Source organism: Phaseolus vulgaris, chromosome 9, assembly GCF_051622355.1.
Source record: "Phaseolus vulgaris cultivar YP4 chromosome 9, ASM5162235v1, whole genome shotgun sequence".
NCBI classification, from domain to species: Eukaryota; Viridiplantae; Streptophyta; class Magnoliopsida; order Fabales; family Fabaceae; genus Phaseolus; species Phaseolus vulgaris.
The window spans coordinates 18,081,319-18,101,808 of record NC_143506.1 but is presented as its reverse complement, the minus strand read 5'-3'; the positions used below and the strand labels follow the sequence as shown (position 1 = coordinate 18,101,808).

The following is a 20,490-nucleotide window of genomic DNA, read 5'->3' as shown; positions in this document are numbered from 1 at the left end:
AACGTTAAATAGATATTAATTATTTTGAATTTAAGAAAATAAGAAATATGAAATTGTATGCATATAATTAGTTCTGCACATGACATTAGGTCAGTCTATTAATCTGTCTAACTTCTATGCCCATGATGTATTTTAAAAAAATTGTTTTACTATGTTATTTTTTTATTAATTTTAACTTTAAAATAAACTTATCCAATAAATTATATATATATATAATTTAATTCGATATCTTATATTTTTGTCTACACTGTGACAGTGAAATTATGATCACTATAAACAATATGTAAACGTTTTATTTACATGATCATCAAGTTAAAGTTTATACATTTGGATTGTTTGGTCGTCATTTCAATACAAGATACAACAAAACTTGCTAATAACAGGTTATGGATTTTTCTTCCATTCCGTTCTGATTTTAGGCATCACTGTACTACTTGACATCTTAGTTAGGTTGACACCTAAAGTAACAACAATCATTTGTCATCACATGTGTACCGGTATGGCTGACCGACACCATGACATGTCTCGGCCTTCCTGCCCGAGATGACCGAGACACGCTGGCACGACTTTGTCAACCTGGCCGACCGACACGTATAAGCATTAACGCTCAAACCAAGGTTAGTGAAGCTAAATCATCATTAAGGATTAGGTAATGCAACCCTAAGAGTGATCCACTCCACTAATCAGGCCCCAATGATGTAAGTTCATTAAAATAATATAAATAGCACACATTCCAATGAGCAAGGTATGTCATTTATTACTGTACACCTACCTGAGTACCTATCACCTGCTTTACTGACTTGAGCGTCAGAGTGTCTTCCGCAGGTACCCCATTCAGTGTTCACCTTGAGACCGAGAGCTGAAGGAGAAACACGAAGACAAGAAGGACCCCAGTCAAGCACCCAGCAACCTGCCCGACCGAAGGAGGAAGACAAAGACTTAAATAGTTTTCTAGGTATCATCTCCCTAGCAGGAACAACATGAAAAAAGTATTATTAAAAAAACAAAGAAAATACAAAAATATGGGAAGACTAGACCAAAACCCATATGTTAACAAAATCGATACATAGGTAGATTATGTCTATTAATAAAAAATTCTAAGAACAGACTAGATAGAAGCCTATTATACCAATAAAATGATTCTCTATGAATAAATTCTAAATTAGCCAACTTATCAGCTCACGCATTTCTCTTATGAAAAAAAAATATGAGTAGCCAAATTTAATATAAAATTTAAATTATAAAATAAAATCAGTTTTATATATTAAAAAAAACTTATTTAAAAATAAGAATGATAAGTATCACTTTATTAAATATATAAATAAAAGTTGGACTCGGTTGAAGCAACAGTAAGCCCATTGGGCCTGGTCCGATTGGTGTAGATAGGGCCCGTGTGTCCGAGAAGGGAAAAAAGCAGAAGGGTGATTTTAATGGCGCGAATATGTTTGAGTTTCACATTCCCAGGAGAACTTCACTTGGCGATTCAACGCCACTCTAACTCCTCCCTCGTTACCTTCCCTGTAAACACTCTCTTTTCTCTAAATATGTAAGTTTTACTGTGTTCTTGTTCTTTCTACATTGCAATTCACTTGTGACATTAACACTATTCCGTTAGAATTGCAGTTACCGTTACCGGCGAACGGAACGATCGGTGACTGGTGGTGTTAGGGCTTTTGAATCCTCTTCTGCTAAACCTATGAATTGGTGTGATGGGGTTCAGGAACCACGGGTTCTCATCGCACCTGGTAAATTTACATCTCAATTTATTTGTTTCTTGTTTATATAAATATTATTTATTTGATTTTGCTATCTCAATTTCTTAATGTGTTGATTAAAATTTGTTAGTTCTGTTAATAACATCGTATCACACTCAATTTTGCAGTCAATCTTTCTCAAGGAATTAGACTTTTATTAAGGCTTCTTGATCGTGCGTTTTCTTTCAGTTTTTACATATTTTCGCTTCTTTGATAGGAAATGCAACGCAGTATCTGTTTGCAAATGAAATGCTTCAAGAACTTCAGTGGTTTAAGAACTTGTATGGATCTTGTTTTTTTGGAGATTATATAACTGAAAGTAGAGATGTTTGATTATCTTGTAAAGTATGCATTTTGCATTGTTATTCATGTTTATATTGCGTGAGGTACATTTCTTTCTCTCATTTATCTCTTGTCTGGAAATATTTTTTACTTCTACTTAAAAAAATAATATTTTTGTTCCTGCTCTGCCTATGCCATGTTCTTGTACTTCTAACCAACACTTAATTTTTTTTTGAAAATCTTGTCCTTTTTGTTAATAGGCTATCTATATTCTTATTATCTGAAAACATACTAATGGTTACTGTTCTCCCCTCTTATTTGAGGGATTACCAATTAAGAATACAGTTCTGTCATTCTGGATTGTTGCATGAGCTAAATACACATCTATGTTGATGCTTCATTGTAATCTTGTATTTAAATAACTGAAGCAACAATACCATCCTTGATAATAATCGGATGCTTTTCTTAATACTTTAAATCATGCATACCTGGTCTTTTTCTTTCACTGTTTTGCTGTGCATTAACGCTCTTGTGTGATGCAGTGATTGATGTAGTCTCTATATTAGGAGAGTATTTCAAGGAAAAGCCTTGGTTGGAGCTTTTGTGTAACCATCTTAAGTATAGCCTTTTATAATGTCTTGTTTTAAAGATTTGACCTGTATATTCCTTGTGGTGATAACATGGAAGAGAAACCATTGAGGGGTTGAAATAGGATTCTTAAGATATATTCCTTAAGAAGATTTTTGTTTTGCAGGTTAAATATACTCGAGGTTACTGGAAAAGTATAAGTAAATGCTGAAGGAAGTAACACAGGTTTATGTAACGAATTACAGGTATTTGCTGGGACCAAAAAAGAATGAGTCTGGATTTGTTATTCGTTTTGAATTAATTTGTGTACTACTAATTATCAGGAACAACAGCAAGATAAGAAGGGTACAACTGCAAAGAAAGGTAGACAAGCGAAGAAGGTAAAATTGGAGACAGAATCACACAACATTAGAGAGATGTTTACGAGGGCCTCCCTAAAGAAAAGCTAACTTATTCCATTCCCATTCTATGGAGGAAACGGGTAATCATCAGTATCATTTTCCAAACTTGCAAGTAGTGGATAAGCATTGAGTCAGCTCTGGTTTGTACCGTCCGAAAAAGTGCTATTTTTAGATTCTATTATTATTTATTAATTTAACTAGTAGTAAAGTTGGTAAAAAAAAAATATAACTCAAAGGATCGATTTGAATAATCCATAATAGAACGGATTATATTTGAAAATAGTAATTTAAATTAAAGTAGATAAACTTTAGTAGGACTTGTTTAATCTGAAGTTTAAATGAATTTTAGACCAAATTATATAAAATTTGGTTTATTTATCTTTAAAATAATGATCATAATTAGAAATATAAATAGTAATATAATAGTCCACGTCGAGCTGAGTCGTTCGGGCCCAAGTCGAATCGAGTCGGTATGGGCCAAGTCGAGTTGAGTGGCTGATATTGAGTCGATCCAAGTCGGTCGAGGTTTATATTGAGCTGAGTTGGGCCATGCCAATGTCTAGTTGAGCCAATCCAAGCCCATGTCGAGCTTAGTCTTTCGGGTTTGATATTGAGTCGAGAGGGCCCAAGTCAATATCCAGATGATGGGCCAGGCCTAATGTCGAGCCGAGCGGGCCATGGTAGATGTCGAGCTGAGCAGGTCGAAGTCTAGGTCCCGCGCCCATGTCGAGCCGAGTGGGCTTGGGCCCATGTCGAGTCGATTAGTCTAAGGTTGATGTCGGGTTGAGCAAGCCTGAGCCAAAGTCAAGTCGATGTTGAGTCGAGCGAGCTCGGGCAGATGTCGAGACGAGCGGGCTCGAATAAATGTTGAGTCGATCGGGCTTGAATCGATGTCAAGTTGAGCGGGCTCGAGTTGATGTCGAGTTGAGCGGGTTCGAGCCAAGCAGGCCTAGGTTGATGTGGAGTCGTCTAGGATCGGATTGATGTGGAGTCGTCTAGGCCCGGGCCAATGCTGAGTCGTCTTGGCCCTGGCCAATGTCGATTCAATGTCAAGTCGAGTGGGCCCGGGTCGATGTTGAGTTGAGCGGGCCTGGGTCGATGTCGAGTTGTTCGTGCTTGGGTCGATGTTGAGTTGTTCGGGCTGGGGCTGGTGTCGAGTCGTGCGGGTTGGGGCCGATGTTGAGTAGTGTGGGCTTGGGCTTATGTTGAGCCGAGCAAGCCCAGATCGATGTGGAGTCGAGCGAACCCGGGCCGATGTCGAGTTGTTTGGGTCGGGGCTTGATGTTAAGTCGTGCGGGCCCGGGTCGATGTTGAGTCGTCAGAGTCGAGGTTGATGTGAAGTCGTTCGTGTCGGGGTCGATGTCAAGTCGTTCGAGCTGGGGTTGATGTTGACTCGTTCGTGCTCGGGCTGATGTTGAGTCGTTCGGGTCTGGACCGATGTCGAGTTGAGCAGGCCTAGACTGATGTCGAGTTTTTCGGGCCCGGAACGATGTCAAGTCGTCTAGGCCCGGATCAATATTGAGTCGTCCAGGCTAAGATCGATGTCGAGTTGTACGGGCCCGGATCATTGACGAGTTGTCTGGGCCTGGATCGATGTTGAGTCGTTCGGGCCCGGATCGATGTCGAGTCTTCTAGTTCTGGGCCGATGTTGAGTCGTCTGGCCTGGACGAATGTCGAGTCGTCTGGCCTGGACGAATGTCGAGTCGTATAGTCCTAGGCCAATGTTGAGTTGTTTGAACTCGGATTGATGTCGAGTCTTCTGGGCTCGAGCCAATGTTGAGTCGTCCAGGCTCGGACGGATGTCGAGTTTTTTGGACCCGAATCGATGTCAAGTCGTCCGGGCTCGGGTCGATGTCGAGTCAAGCGGGCCTGGGTTGATGTCGAGTCGTATGGGCCTGAATTAATGTTGAGTTGTTTGTGCCTAAGTTGATGTCTTGTCCTTCGGGCCTGAACCAATGTCGAGTCGTTCGGGCTCAAATCGATGTTGTGTCATCTGGTCCTGGGCCGATGTCGAGTCGTCCGGCCTGGACCGATGTTGAGTCGTTTGGTTCCGGATTGATGTCGAGTCGTTTGGTCCTGGGTTGATGTCGAGTTGTTCGGACCTGAATCGATGTTGAGTCGTCTGGGCTCGGGCCGATGTTGAGTCGTCCGGGCCCGGATCGATGTTGAGTCGTTCGTGCCCGGACCATTGTCGAGTCGTCCGGGCCTTAGGCACGGACTGATGTTGAGTCGTTCAAGTTGTTTAGGCCCGAATCGATATCAAGTCTTCCGAGCCTGGATTGATGTTGAGTTGTTTGGGCCCGAAACGATGTCGAGTCGTCCGGGCCTGGATCGATGTGGAGTCGTTCGAGTTTGGATCGATGTGGAGTCGTCTGGTCTCGGATCGATGTCGAGTCGTCCTGGCCTAGGGTGATGTCGAGCCGTATGGGTTTGGCCTATTGTAGAGTTGAGTTGGTCCATGTCCAGGTTGAGTCGGTTTAACCCTAATTCGAGTCAAGTTAGTTTGTGTCCATATCAAAATGAATTTAATGTAATTAACAAAATGGATTTAATTTAATTATCAAAGTGGATATGGATTTAAATGGATTTAAAAAAATCTAAATATATTTGATCTAGTTAAAATGGATATGAATTTTAAATTATTTAGATTTATATTTGATTTTGAAAAATTTAATTCATGACCAACCTAATAATATTGTTTTGTTAAAAAAAATACTATACTTTTATTAAATTATTATATTTAAAATTAGTATGCATTTTCCATACTTACCGTTGGTTTTTTCAATCCTAATTAGAAGTTTTTTTATGGAGGGGAAAAGTATCATGATTCATGAGTCATTTTTGTCCTACTAGATCACTCCTGTGATTTAATATCCTTATCATTTTTCAAAGCCCTTATCTCTTCTGACCCATCTTTTTCAGATAGCTATGGAATGCAACCCTTTGTGACATTTTTATTAAATGTAGTCTCATTCTTTTAAAAATTAATATAGTATATCTTATAAGAAAAATTTAGAATTTAAGATACGACCTTACAAATTTTTAGATAAGAAGCTCTACTTTCTTTCATCTCGTTATTTCTTGGACCTATATTATAATTTTATATGGTATCCTTTTTTTAATAAACTTCTTAATATTTTATTAAAAAAATAAATAATTAAGCAAATATTCTTAAACCGACCAAGATTGGTTAGTTTATAACTACACAAATATATTTGATATCTTAGAAGTATTCAATATTTTAATAAATGTAAGCAAAATAGTAAAAATTAGTAATATGGTTTGGTTAAGTGATTAAACAATGGAAAACCGAGTAAGTTATACGTGGATCGGGGTATCTCATATAAGCTTCTTTTTATAAAACATTATTTTTATTAATAATATAAAAAAGTCAAAGGTTCAAATATGATGATATTACTTTAAATATGGAATAATTGATCCTATACTGAGTTAAGGCTATCCATTTCACAAGTAAAAGTAAATTATCATGTGTTGACGTGATGGAAACATTCTAATAACAAATTAACTAATTATCAAAATTATATATATATATATATACCTTTTTTTTTTCTAAACATATTACATAAATCTTAATGAAAAAAAAGGATGTTTCATGATTTTTTTTCAACCGAACTCTTAGTTGAAAGTAGAATTTTTTTAAAAAAGCTTGTTTTTGTGGTTATAAATTTGTCTTATTCTAAAAAAAAAATCCGCTTTAACAAGATATGAGTAATGTCAATTTTTTTAAATATATAGTAAATATGGATGAGGATGTATATTTAATCCTTGTTCTTATACCCGTTTTGTTTTAAATCATTTAGTTTTTTTTGTAACTTAAAAAGTTTATTTTTAATGTTATCTTTATTGTTTTTCATTTTATCCTTTCTTTCTATACATAAACTTTAATTTAGAAAACATAAACTTTAATTATATTAAATTAAACTATTTAGACACATTTGATCATTTATATTTTTTTAAATATTTTGTATTTGTTTTTTATGATTTGTGATGTGAAAATGTTTGATTATCATTTGAATGTTTAATCGTGTAAACCTAATCGTTATTGTCATTTTTAATTAAATAAAAGAGTTTGAGTGTAGACAATGTAATGTAGTGTCTTGGATTGTATGGTATTTGACATAGATCGTCTATTGCATGATAAGTTAACAAAATTAAAGTATAAATAGGGTTAGTCAACCCAAAACATCTTCCAATGCATTCAATTATAATCTTAGTTAAACATGATTCATATATCACTTATGGAAAATGCTAATTATAAAGAGAAATTAAAAGGAATAAGAATAAAATGAATTAAAAAATATATTGGTTCTTGAGTTCAATCATCATTGATTTCCTCATTAGTTATCATCCATCAAATATTCAAAAGATAATTGAATTTAACTAAACAAACGTCAATCAAATTTAACATACTGTAATTAATGAAATAAATGTTCACAAATTTCCAAGCATTTACTTATGAGCTTTTTAGTATTTTACCTTGAATTAAGAATACAAGAGATTGTTCAAAATAAATCAAACCAAACCAGAATACCAATTAAATAAAAAAACCAAATTATTAGCAAACTTTCAAAAATAATTCTAATAACAATAATTAGAATTAAAAAGGACCAAACTCTTTAGCACAATCTATTAATTGAAGAAAAATATTGCACAAAATCTCTGAATTCAATGTGAGATTACAAGATAGTGAACCTAAAAAGAATTAGTCTTTCATAAAAAAGACAAAACAAATATTACAAATAAGAACTAAGAAGAGTGACGCACTTAAATGTCTTCCGTATTTAGTGTGAGGTGATGATCTTTCTCCTTTTGATTTGTATCCATTTATAAGTTTCTTTTTCTTCTAGATTTCAAATTCTATTTCAGATTTTGTGGATTTGTTTGCAATATTCTTTTCTTATATTTTATTCTTCAATTTTTCTTCTTAAATTTTGTTTCCAATTTTTCAGATTCTTTGGATTCGTTTTCAACTTTGTTTAGAATAAGTGAATTAGACTTTGACTAATAAGATCCACGTGCAATGATTCTTTCAGGAGACCTCTGTTGTATTAAAACTTTGAGATTAATTAATAATTATAGTTTAAGGCTAAATAAACTTAATCAAATATTTTTTAATTAAAATATTTGATTTATTCACAACTATAATCTGAAAAATCTAAGATTAAATTTCTAAATATGAACAAAAATATGTTCATAAAAAACCCTAACTTTATTAACTAGCCTAAACAATTTATCTTCTATTTTTTCTTCGGTCATTTTGTTTCATCTAAAGAACTCTTACTTTATTATACTATTTTTTTTTATATTTTCTCAATCAACAATTCTATTACTTTATTATTCATTACTCAAATTCTTAATATAACTCTGAATATTTACAAAACTAACATATATTATAATTATACGTAAATATTATTTAATATCATATCTTTTTATTATGATTTATCTTTTTCTTAAGGAAATTATTTAATTAAGAGACTAAAAATGTGTGACTGTTCCATTCTCATCCTTAATTGAAAACTGACAATTTTAAAGGTATTTCAAAAGACACACTATATTGTCTTTATTTATGTTATTTATATATCAATATGTTTTTAAAAATAGTTAAAGTATTTTCTTCCAAAATAATGGTCTTTTAAGATTATGAAATTAACAGAGAAATATTCTATTATTACAAATTTAAATAGGAACATCTTTAATTTCTTTTAACTACTTTTGTGATTTTTTTAATGAAAGTGTTTCTACATTCACTTAATTATATAAAGAGGAATTGTTGAAAAAGTTGTTAAAAAAGGTCTAAAACTTTTAGAAAAAAAAACGTTAAATAGATATTAATTCTTTTTGGAATTAAGAAAACAAGAAATATGAAATTGTATGCATATAATTAGTTCTGCACATGAGATTAGGTCAGTGTACATATGCCCATGATGTATTTTAAAAAAAATTGCTCTGTTCTTCTTTTATTAATTTTAATTTTAAAATAAACTTATCCAATAAATTATATATAATTTAATTCGGTGACAGTAATATTAATCATCACTAAAAACAATGATGTAAATGTTTTATTTACACTACGGAAACACTGCGCAATCGAGTCGGTATATCTATATTTTTCTCTTTTATTTGATGATAGAAATTTAATATACATACAAAATTAATTTTGATTTTATAAAACTATAATTACTTGAAATGGAATGAAGAGAATGATTAGAAATGAATGGTATTTTATTTAATATGTGAAATTTTGTATGAAACATACGAGAGTATATTAATTTTGTATTTAATAAGTCCAAGATAGGATAAAACTTGCTCATAAAAGATTATGATCTCTCTTCCATTCCGTTGTGTTGGACTTGTAACCAGAAAACAGAATCTTCAATCATAATAGACACTATTAAGCACATTATTTATTCAAGATAAAAATATTTATTTAGTTTTGGACTTTTCATTATAGAATATTGGTCTTTTATTTAGACTAATATATTTCAGTTGTGAAGTAAATAAAATTTGACAAAAAGAAATATTTTTTTTATTAAGAATCGAATTCTGACACATTCGGACAATTTAGGTGCTCTGTTTTGTCAGCATATCCGGTTTATGGGCAGAGCATATGCCCAATATATGGAACATTTAGTTTTCAATGAAAAACTACATATATTGAAATAAACACAAATGCTGTGTAAATAAATACTATGAGTGTTTGCTTATGGTGGTTTAGCGAAAATTAACATTAATTTTAGGTTGTAAGGATTGTGCTGCTGAATAAACCCATCTTTATATTTTTTAAATCATTAAATTTGAACAGGAACATTTAATCTATAAATATAATAGTTAACATTTTTTTAATGGAAATGCATTAAACTAAATTAACTGCATAGTTTTTGGAATAGATAGATTATATAATAAAATTGTTAGAATTTGTTTTGTGTGCAGTGAATATTATTGAGTCTTCTTGATCACATCAGTGTAACATTTAAAGCTCTTCTCTGTCCCAACGCCCTGTATCATCTCCTTTCGTCTTGGAGACTCAACCTCTTCCTTTTTCTTCCTATCCACTTGCTGATCTTCAGCTGCAACTGCAAGGTATGTAATTTACTTCAAAATTTGAAATTTGATTATTCCCCCTCCTTCCCTCCCCCTTTAAAAGTGATGCCTAGGTGTGTGAGGTTTATGCTTCTAACCAATTCATGGCTCTTAACTGGGTTTGATGCAAAAATCTCAAGTTAGTCTTCTCTAAACTACATAAGGGTGCCTCTAATCTTGGTATCTTTCTCTTGGGTCCATTGAAATCCACCTGAATTAAATGCAAAGATTAAAACTTATGATTTCAAATATGCTTCTTTCTCAGTAATCACACACACCACTTTAGGTTCAGATAGTTTTAAGTAACTGTCAAGTTAGAGATGGACCTACCAAAAGTTTTATTCTTACATATTCTAATTGTGGCTTGGAAGTTGGGAGAGGATGTGACTCTTCCTACCTATCTATGAAGCATTTTCCAATTGAGTTATGTTTGAATCATTGATCATCAAAACCATATGCCTGTGGTTTAGTGAGAGAGTACCGTGAGGTTCTCTTGAGAAGCCGTGTACGCAACGCATCCCCCTCTCCAAGTTTTGTTCACACAGATATAATCTAATGTTTTCCAATTGAAGGACAGTTTCAGACAAATAGCTTAATTTAAGAAAAATCAAATGATGCTCTTGCACAGAACCTACTGTCAGAGCTAAAGTTCAAGATCCTATTGATAGTGTTATACTCCATGTTGGACATAACTTACAAAACTCATATTTTTCTCTTGATCAAATAGATATCAAGAAAGCTAAACAAAAGAGAGGACCTGTTTTATCCAGCTCCTATGGCAGGGTTAAATTTTGAAGCCACATATACTGACAACCATGATATTATGAAGATATTTGAAGCTGAAGGTGTTGAGTTCCTTTTATCTTCTGAAGGAAAGGTACTTTGGTTTCTGCAGAACCCCTCTTTCTATTAGTTGTGTTTTGATTAGACAATAGGCTAGTTAAATAGATTCAACTTGAGATCAACTGATGATTTTAGTATTTTAACTTCTAGGTAAAAAGCTACCTAAGGAAACAAATTGCATCATTTGCTTAGTTTGTTATTTCAGTTTGTAGCTAATGCTTGCTATCTTTAAATCATGAGATTAGGTACCCGTGTCAGAATGCAGTGGGAAAGTCATCTGCCTATTTTTCAGTGCAAACTGGTGCAGGCCTTGCAGAGCTTTCACTCCCCATCTTCTTGAACTTTATGAAACACTGAGAAAGAGGGGAATAAATCTAGAGATCATCTTCATCTCCTTTGACCGTGATGAGGATGGATTTAAAGAACACTTCAAGAGCATGACATGGCTAGCTGTCCCATTTGATGTAAATTTGCACAGAAGACTGATTGACAGATACAGAGTTGATCGAATCCCATCATTTGTTCCATTGTGTTCAGATGCCATAACTGTTAAAGAAGACTTGATTGGCTGCATAGAGGATTATGGTGCTGATGCATTTCCTTTCACTAGGAAGAGACACGAGGAATTGAAAGCCATGGATGAAAGGAAGCGTGAGGAAGCAAACTTGGAAGAATTATTGGGACATGAAGGACGCGACTTTCTCATCTCTGGAGATGATAGAAAGGTAGTCCAGTGCTTACTTTCAGCTTTTCACTACTTTCCTATAGACCAGCAGAAGAAAGAAAGAAGGCTGAAAAAAAAAATTCAGTTAATTTTAACTTGAAACTCTTCATTTTTCCTTCTTATATTCTTCTATGTAAGTGTTTATAGAACTTTTTATATAAAGAACTTGTGTAGTAGTGCACACTAATGACATTCACAAGTCTTTTTGTTGCAGGTGCCCATATGTGAAGTAGTTGGTAAAACCATAGGCCTGTATTTTTGTGCCTACTGGTCTCCTCCTTGCTGTGCCTTCACTGTCCAGCTTACAGATGCATACAACAAACTCAAGGCTGCAAAAGGAGACTGTTTTGAGATTGTTTTAATATCAACAGATAGGGACCTTGTTGAATTCAATATCAACAAAAATAGTATGCCTTGGCTTGCTGTTCCATATGAGGATAGGACAAGGCATGACCTTAGAAGAATCTTTGATATAAAGGGCATTCCTGCTTTGGTTCTCATTGGACCAGATGGCAAAGTAATTAGTGGGAATGGCAAGTTTATGGTCTCTTCATATGGAGCAGAAGCTTTTCCATTTACCGAATCACGGATAAGAGAGCTAGAAGCAGCTCTGAGAAAGGAAGGAGAGGCTTTGCCACAGCAGGCTGAGGATGTCAAGCATGAACATGTGCTGAAATTGGATATGGCCAAAGCATATGTATGTGATTCTTGTAGAAAGCAAGGGAAGTTCTGGGCATTCTCTTGTGATGTCTGTGACTATGACCTACACCCAAGTTGTCTTGAAAAGGCCAATTAGGACTAAAGTTGATAGAGAATAGAAACACTCAAGTTTGGAACCAACTATAGCTATTTATGTGATGATGGAAAGAAAGTTGTAATACCTAAGAAACTTGAACACTGAATATCTTTTCTTTCTTATCTGTATGTTGCTGAAACCTGCCATTGAAATTAAGAGCGATTTAAATCAGGTGAGTTTTGTAAGGTAAAGTTCTGAATAGAACTACTAAGTTTAAGAAAGTGTAGACACATACTGTTTAAAGAATATATTGCAGGTAAATGACTTGCCATTTCATATATTTCTTACATATTTTTTAGTGCGAGTCATTATTTGTCACTCTTGTGTGCTTGCTTACTTATATATTTTATCAAGGTAATTAGAATGTATTCAAAGTGTTGATGATTTTTATACATTTATTTATACATAGATGGTCATGTGCTTTTGTCTAATCCATTTCAAGGAAAAATCAGCCCTTTTAAATTATCAATATAAGTTACATTGTTGTCTTAATAGGATTGAATTCATTTTCATTTTGTTTTAATTTTCTTTTCACGTTTTGGTTCCTATTAAAAACTATTTCATTTTAGTCTCTGATGTTATTGTTTCAGTTCTTACTAAAGTACCATTTTTTATATATAGATCCCTTTTACATAGGAAAAATTTCATTTTAGTTTATGATATTTAAGAAATGTCAGACCTATTTTCAATCAGATAAGCATGTCATGACATCATTTAGATGGACAAGGATAAAATAAAATTATAAAAACTAAAATTTATTAAAGTTTGAAATAAAATAATAGATATGAAGTAAGAGTAAGAAGACCAAAATAACAAATACAAATATATAAATAGAAAGAATCTAAAACAATTTTATTAATGTGTAATTTTTTATTGATTTAAATAAACAGAATCCACGTGAAACATTAATGACCATTGTTATAAAATTTGGATGGAATTTCTCTTTTCATTTGGATGTACATTTGCATTAAAATGTAATGATGGATGCAAAGTGGCTATATATAATTTAGTTAGGAGATTTCATTTACATGAGGAAAGTCAAAGTTAACCAGCAAATTTTGTTCATTCTTTGATGGGAATAAACAAGATTATAGGATAGAACCATGTATGTGGTTGTTACATAGAAGCCTAAAATAGTTAGATAAATCCCAAATTGGCTGCTACAAACATACAAGGGATTGGTTAGTTTTATTGTTTAAAGTTTTGAACATAACAAAGAATCAGGAACAACAAATTCAAAACATGTCTCAAATCCTATGTTATTCAAAGGTAACATAGGATTTTCATCCTGTATTTTTATAACATTTTTCTGGGTGTAATCTAATCAAACCAAGGAAACATAAAAAGGCAAAAGAAGGAATTTTAGATGGTGTGGTCGAAAGGAAGAGAAGAAAAGACATTTTGGTCTCAGAGGGTCCTTTAGTTTGGTATTTTGTTCATTAAAGGGGCAGAATAAGATTGCAGTGGAAGAAAGTAATGTGGTTGCCAAAGAATCGGTTAGAGAAGAAGGATGGTGTGAGTGGATTAGTAGCAGTGGCAATTGATAAAAAGAAAGGGAGTCAAACTGCACTCAAATGGGCAGTTGACAATCTCCTCATGAGAAGTGCAACTGTAATTCTCATCCATGTCAAGCTTCTTGCACCAACTCTATCTCCATCACCTTCTCTTTTCGTCCCTAGTAAGTACCATAACCTTATACCTAAACTCATACACTCTTTATGCCCAATGGAATTGCCATTTCTGTTAATCATAGCTTCCTCATTGTCTCTTAACAAGATTTGTGCATGTTCAGTGGAACGTGATAATTATGACACATCAACCAGCATTATTTCTCTCCCCATTATTGTGTGCAAGACTCCATTTGATTTTGGTATACAAGTAGACCATTCAAAAATGCATTGTTAAGTAAATTTTGAAAAATCAGATTTTCTTCTTCAGTGGTTACTGACTGCTGTCATTTAGTAAATAGCATAATTTATTTGAATTTGACAGAGTTTTATGACACAGTCAACATAACTTTTTTTCATAAAAAATAAGATTAAATAGGATCTCAATTTCATAAATTTATGAAAGTTTATTGTAGCAATGGGAATAATGGCTACAGGATTGATTCCTCATTTGGTTGATTACCTGGGCAGGGATAAGTGCTTTCCTTGGCGATGATAGTTCAGTGGTGGGCAAAGAACACGAATGCCAAAACAAAAATCTTTTCCTCCCATATCGTGTCTTCTGTACACGAAAAGATGTGAGTTGTGTTTCCTTTCAAGATGAATGTTTGTGGAAGTGAAAACAAATATCTTGCTCATTGTTTTCATCTTAGAATTCTTATCATCTCTTTTGTTTTGTTTCTTGGTGGGGTATGGTGGATGGGCCATAGATACATTGCAAGGATGTCCAACTAGAAGATTCAGATGTATCCAAAGCTATAACTGAATATGCTTCTCAGACAGGAATTGAGCATCTGGTTCTTGGCTCTTCAGCAAAAACTAGTTTGCTCAAGTATGCTACTCTCTTTCTAAGTCACGTTTTCATCTTGCAAATTTTACATCAAGTTTCTAGTCCTCTTCCTTTCATTCAGATAAAACACTAAATAATTAATATGTAGAGTTTGGGAATGTGATCATTAGAAACATAAAGACTTATCCTGTCATAACTTAGGGTCACTTGCCCTCATAACGTATTGTTAAAAGAACATTTTTTTCTCATCAGAAGATTCAAGGTATCAGATATTCCAGGAGAAATTTCAAAAGGGGCTCCAGATTTCTGCACCGTCTATGTTATTGCCAAAGGAAAGATTCAAACAATGCGATCTGCTACTCGTCAACCACCGACCATTTTCCCTAACCTGGTCTATCAAGGTAGTGTCAGGTCAAACATTTCAGACCCAAATATGCATTCGGATCCAAACATAAAAGGTTAGATTCATCCCTTCAAGAACCACACATGTATGTCTCTAAACATATTGTCAATATGCTGCTCACTAAAAATTGGTTTCTACCAGAAGAACAATCGCATTCCTTTGATTCTGCATCACAGTATGATGAATCGTTCAGGTCAGTGACACTGCATAATACATACTATATAAGCATGAACTAGTTCTTTGCATGACTAAATAGCATTTGTTTTAGCATATGAAGACTAAACATCAGTGAAAACAGGTCACCATTTACTAGGAAACATTACAATGGCAGACACTATGGGGACACTCCCAATTCAGATATGGACATATCCTTTGTAAGCACTGGAAGGAAAAGCACAGACCGCTTGATCCCTTCATTGAACTTAGATACCGGAATATCCAATCCTCGGTTATCATATAGCTCAGACACAGATGCAAACTTGAGTTTTGAGTCAATACATTATGGAAGGAAGTCTCCGGAATTGAACAGTCCTAATGAATTCACATCATTCTCATTTGAGAGTGACAATCAATCTTTTACATCACAAGCAACGGTAAGGAAAGTTGGCAGTACTCTACGGATCTGTTTGGTCTGAGAAAACATTTTTATTATGTTTTATTAGTAATTAAAAAAAATCTCATCTTGTTTTCCCTTTGTTCAGTGAAAACTGGATTTTTGTTTTTATTGTGTAAATCTTTGAAAATGGAAAAAAAGTAAAGTAGTATCTTAATAATAATTTATAAAAAAAACAGATTCTCATAGCAAACACATCCTGCATTTGTATTTTTTGGTTTGCTTGTGCGTGTTTTAACCGTTCTTGCACTGATAAGGAGTTGAACAGAATTCGATAGTTTGGGCAATTTTTTGCAAGAAAAACGAGATTTTTAAATAGTTGATGTTGCGGCAATTGTAGGATGACATGGAGGCTGAAATGAGGAGATTGAAGTTGGAGCTGAAGCAGACCATGGAAATGTATAACACGGCTTGTAAAGAAGCACTCACAGCACATCAGAAGGTGTGAGTTGATATATATGTGTGTGTAGTTTGTGTTTAGAATTTAATTTTCATGCACTGGTTAACATATCATTAACCAATTAGAAATCACTTCATGCATATGACTTTTAAAATAATTATTACTGAAGTCAACACTCTTACTAGAATATGACAATCCATTAATGAATGACAGTGTAGAAATCTTTACATGATGAGTACGTTTTAATTATGTAGTTGTGTTTATCTCTAGAAAAGTTCAATAATGTGTGATAAATGGTATGCATGCTTGACAGGCAGTGGAACTTCAGCAGTGGAAAATAGAGGAAGAGATGAGAATGGAAGAAGCAAAGCTGGCTGGGAAAAAAGCAATGGCAATGGCAGAAAAGGAGAAAGCCAAGTCTAAAGCAGCCATTGAGACTGCTGAAGCACAAAAGAGAATTGCAGAACTGGAATCACAGAAGAGACTCGTTGCAGAAATGAAAGCAATTAGAGAATCAGAAGAGAAAAGAAAAGTGCTTGATGCTTTGGTAAATGTAGATATCAGGTATAGAAAGTACACTATCGAGGAGATTGAAGAGGCAACAAATTTTTTTTCAGAATCCCTTAAAATTGGAGAAGGGGGATACGGTCCCGTTTTTAAGTGCCATTTGGATCACACACCTGTTGCAGTCAAGGTTCTACGCCCAGATGCACAACAAGGAAGATCACAGTTTCAGAGAGAGGTAAGCATAGAAACAAAACAGTACATTTGAACACCACAAATTCAATTCAATGATCAGAGGTTTTGGTTTCTCAAGGTTTAACTTGGTTACAGAAAATCTTCTATATTTCCAATTTTAAAGATTTGCGTAGAAAATATATTTAACGAATTTAACTGAAATGCTCTACAGTGCAAAACTTGTACACTATCAAACAATCAAAATCATCCTCTATTTGACTTCCTTATAAAAACCAATTATCAAACATGGCAATTTATGATTGGATGACAGCTTAACTTTGCACTGATCCTAACTAAATTCTGCATTTTTTTGTTATTATTTGTGAAAGCAAAGCAATTTCTTGAACCACGTATCCAGTTGATCAGGTCATACTAGCCAGAAAGGGCTAAGACATTTGTATTGGATGTTGAATTTAATTGGTTACATGTAATTACAGGTTGAGGTATTGAGTTGCATACGGCATCCAAACATGGTTCTCCTCCTGGGAGCATGTCCAGAATATGGATGTCTGGTGTATGAGTATATGGCAAATGGAAGCTTGGACAATTGCCTCTTTCGAAAGGGCAACACTCCCCCACTTCCTTGGCAGCTAAGGTTCAAGATAGCAGCTGAGATTGGCACAGGCTTGCTGTTCCTGCACCAGACAAAACCAGAACCTCTGGTGCACAGGGACTTGAAACCAGCCAATATCTTGCTTGACAGAAACTTTGTGTCCAAAATCAGTGATGTAGGTTTGGCCAGGCTAGTTCCACCATCTGTGGCAGACACTGTCACGCAATATCACATGACATCCGCAGCCGGAACCTTCTGCTACATAGATCCTGAGTACCAGCAGACAGGAATGTTAGGGGTGAAATCAGACATATACTCCCTTGGGATAATTTTTTTGCAACTCTTGACAGCAAAAGCACCTATGGGTTTGACCCATCATGTTGAAAGGGCCATTGAGAAAGGAACTTTAGATGAGATTTTGGATCCATCACTCTCTGATTGGCCACAAGAGGAGGCCTTGAAATTTGCTAAGTTGGCAGTTCAGTGTGCTGAATTAAGGCGCAAAGACAGACCTGATCTTGGCAAGGTTATCCTACCAGAACTCCATAGACTAAGAAACCTTGCTGAAGATAGTGATCTTATTTCAGCTTTGGGTAAACCTACGAATGTGACCCGAGACAGACATGTTTCTGTAGTACTGGTAAGTTTCTATGTTGTTCCATGAAGGGCCTGCTTATGTTTCTATGTTTTCATTATAGAAGAAAGTTAATAGCAAAACAAAGCACACAGTTTATTCACCATAAAAACTAAATATTTGTAACTCATAATGCTATAATGCTAACATGCAAAATTTGTGCCTGCTCAGGAAGGAGAGTGTCCTCACCCGGTCTCAGGGGCAATTAGAGCTAACAATTCAGTGTCTTAACAAGTGAAAACAACACTTGAACCAAACAACAAAACATGTTCAATGGATCCATGTCAAGGATAAAGTGTAAAGTGCTTAGGTTGTTGTATGTTATAGCATGCTTGATTTTCCAAGTGGTGTTCCACCACATTTTTGCCCCTTGTCTATTTCACTCTAGATTGCACCAAAAGCGTAGCATATTTTTGAGATACAGTTTCACCCTGCACAAAAGTAATAGGTTATGCACAAGGTCTTCAACAAAGATAATTCATGTATAGAAATTGTAACCATATTTTTACGATTCCAAGCCATCTTGTAAACTAACTTTCTTTATATAACTTCTTTGACTCTTGAGAGAGTTTACAGAAGTAATTACTCAAAAACTTAAGAGGAACATGTTGTAGGAGTTAATGTATTATCAATGTATTCATGTTAATAATTTTAACACATACATACATTTTTCTTCCATTGCAATATTCCTTTCATTCTATATAAGTGGGTGCAAACCTCAACCCATTAGTCGGTTTTATGGGGTTCAGTTAGGCTTAAAGTCCACTTCTTAACATGGTATGAGAGCCATTTCGAGTCTATCCTAGCGAGTATTTGTTGGGCTTATCAGGCCACCCACTATCGGGCCGCTATCGGACCACCCATAATATATAGTCTCACGCACGAGTTGACAGTCTCGGCTTGAGGGGTGTGTTGGAGATCCCGCATCGGCTAGAGATTAAAGTCTTTCATTGTATATAAGTGGGTACAAACCTCAATCTCATGAGTTGGTTTTATGGGGTTGAGTTGGGCTTAAAGTCCACTTCTTAATAGATGTAACTGCAACTTTAGTTTCAATATAATTAACTTAAATATAACTTTTAGAAATGCAATGTTTAAAGTAATTGTTATAAAAGTAAATAATTTTCAACTGCTACGGATAATAATGTGAATTTAATTCTATTTTTTTATTTTTTTTAATAGTGAAATTTATCTTATTAAGCTATTAACTGCAATAGCAAGAATTTAGTTACATTATTACACAATCTAGTCGATATGGTTGAATAAAGAAATCACTCTCGAAAACACCTAGTGAATTCATTCACAAATTGGCTTCGAATAATTGATTCAACGAATGCCAAATCGAAAAAATATACATATCATCCTAAAGGAATACCGTAAAATGTTCTTATCTCATATCAATGTGGAGATAAATGAACTTTTAAGTTTAATTCAATTTTATAAAAGCTAGTTATAAAGTGCATCATATATATACTTTAAAATATTTTTAACTTTAGTCGATATAAAATCTCCAATATATTTAAATATTTTTGTTTCAAGATAATAATAATAATTTATTAGTTACATGTTCTTTAGTAAAAATTATGAAGAAGGTAAAAAAAAATATAAAGCGGTAGACAGAGAAATGATTCCGTCAAAAGCAGAAACTATGGCTAACTGTAACTCATTTCATATTAAAAAAATAAAAAATAAATGTTTTTTTACAACCAAATGTTACACTTTATATCTTAATAAATATTAATATTTTAATTATTTTTAATATTTTTAATTTTAAAAATTATTTTAACATTTTACAGCTTATATTTTCATTAAGAAATTTTTTTTTTAAATTCTTTTTTATTACAAATATTAATATTTTGTTGGGGTGTAAGATCGAACATGATGTGAAAATATCTTTCCATAGAAGTCTTTTGGGTATGTACAAGAACTTGACATTCTAGTTGTATTTAGAGTAGGATAAATATGGAGAAATAGAATGAAGATGAACAAAATAGGAATAAATTAGGGAAAAAGGGATTAAAAAATAGTAGTCACTTTTTCTTAATTCCATGCAAAAGAGAGAAAAATAGTAAAAAAATTGTTAGGATTTTGTTGATTGTGCTTGTTTTCAAAATTAACCTCCATGTTATCTCTTTTCTTGTGCTTGAAAAGACTGTTACTGTTCAAATTAGGTATTCGCTATTTTATTCTTCAATTTGGTAAA

General features: G+C 33.9%; 2 protein-coding genes and 1 long non-coding RNA gene across 5 annotated transcripts; all 3 read left to right on the top strand.

The window, feature by feature from the left end:
• Window positions 1-1,443: 1,443 nt before the first annotated feature.
• On the top strand, window positions 1,444-3,323 carry LOC137821560 (uncharacterized). Of its 3 annotated transcripts, none has more exons than XR_011082826.2 (4): window positions 1,444-1,546; window positions 1,624-1,745; window positions 2,791-2,869; window positions 2,948-3,222. It is a non-coding gene; the product is annotated as an uncharacterized LOC137821560 (long non-coding RNA). The 3 variants fall into 3 exon arrangements; XR_011082828.2 differs by having other exon boundaries at window positions 1,463-1,520; window positions 2,948-3,323; XR_011082829.2 differs by lacking the exons at window positions 1,444-1,546; window positions 1,624-1,745 and adding an exon at window positions 2,275-2,654 and having other exon boundaries at window positions 2,948-3,323.
• Window positions 3,324-9,769: 6,446 nt separating this feature from the next.
• Window positions 9,770-12,769, top strand: LOC137821630 (protein kinase C-like zinc finger protein). The gene is made up of 4 exons (XM_068626311.1): window positions 9,770-10,126; window positions 10,854-11,003; window positions 11,215-11,694; window positions 11,908-12,769. Exons 2-4 carry the CDS (start codon window positions 10,902-10,904, stop codon window positions 12,487-12,489), a joined length of 1,164 nt encoding a protein of 387 aa, XP_068482412.1. The 5' UTR covers window positions 9,770-10,126; window positions 10,854-10,901; the 3' UTR covers window positions 12,490-12,769.
• Window positions 12,770-13,628: 859 nt separating this feature from the next.
• On the top strand, window positions 13,629-18,821 carry LOC137822762 (U-box domain-containing protein 52). Its single transcript, XM_068627754.2, has 10 exons — window positions 13,629-14,167; window positions 14,628-14,734; window positions 14,867-14,988; window positions 15,199-15,404; window positions 15,491-15,542; window positions 15,648-15,942; window positions 16,303-16,404; window positions 16,676-17,104; window positions 17,538-18,293; window positions 18,459-18,821. The coding sequence occupies exons 1-10, from the start codon at window positions 13,966-13,968 to the stop codon at window positions 18,516-18,518; spliced, it is 2,331 nt and encodes a 776-aa protein (XP_068483855.1). The 5' UTR covers window positions 13,629-13,965; the 3' UTR covers window positions 18,519-18,821.
• Window positions 18,822-20,490: the final 1,669 nt, after the last annotated feature.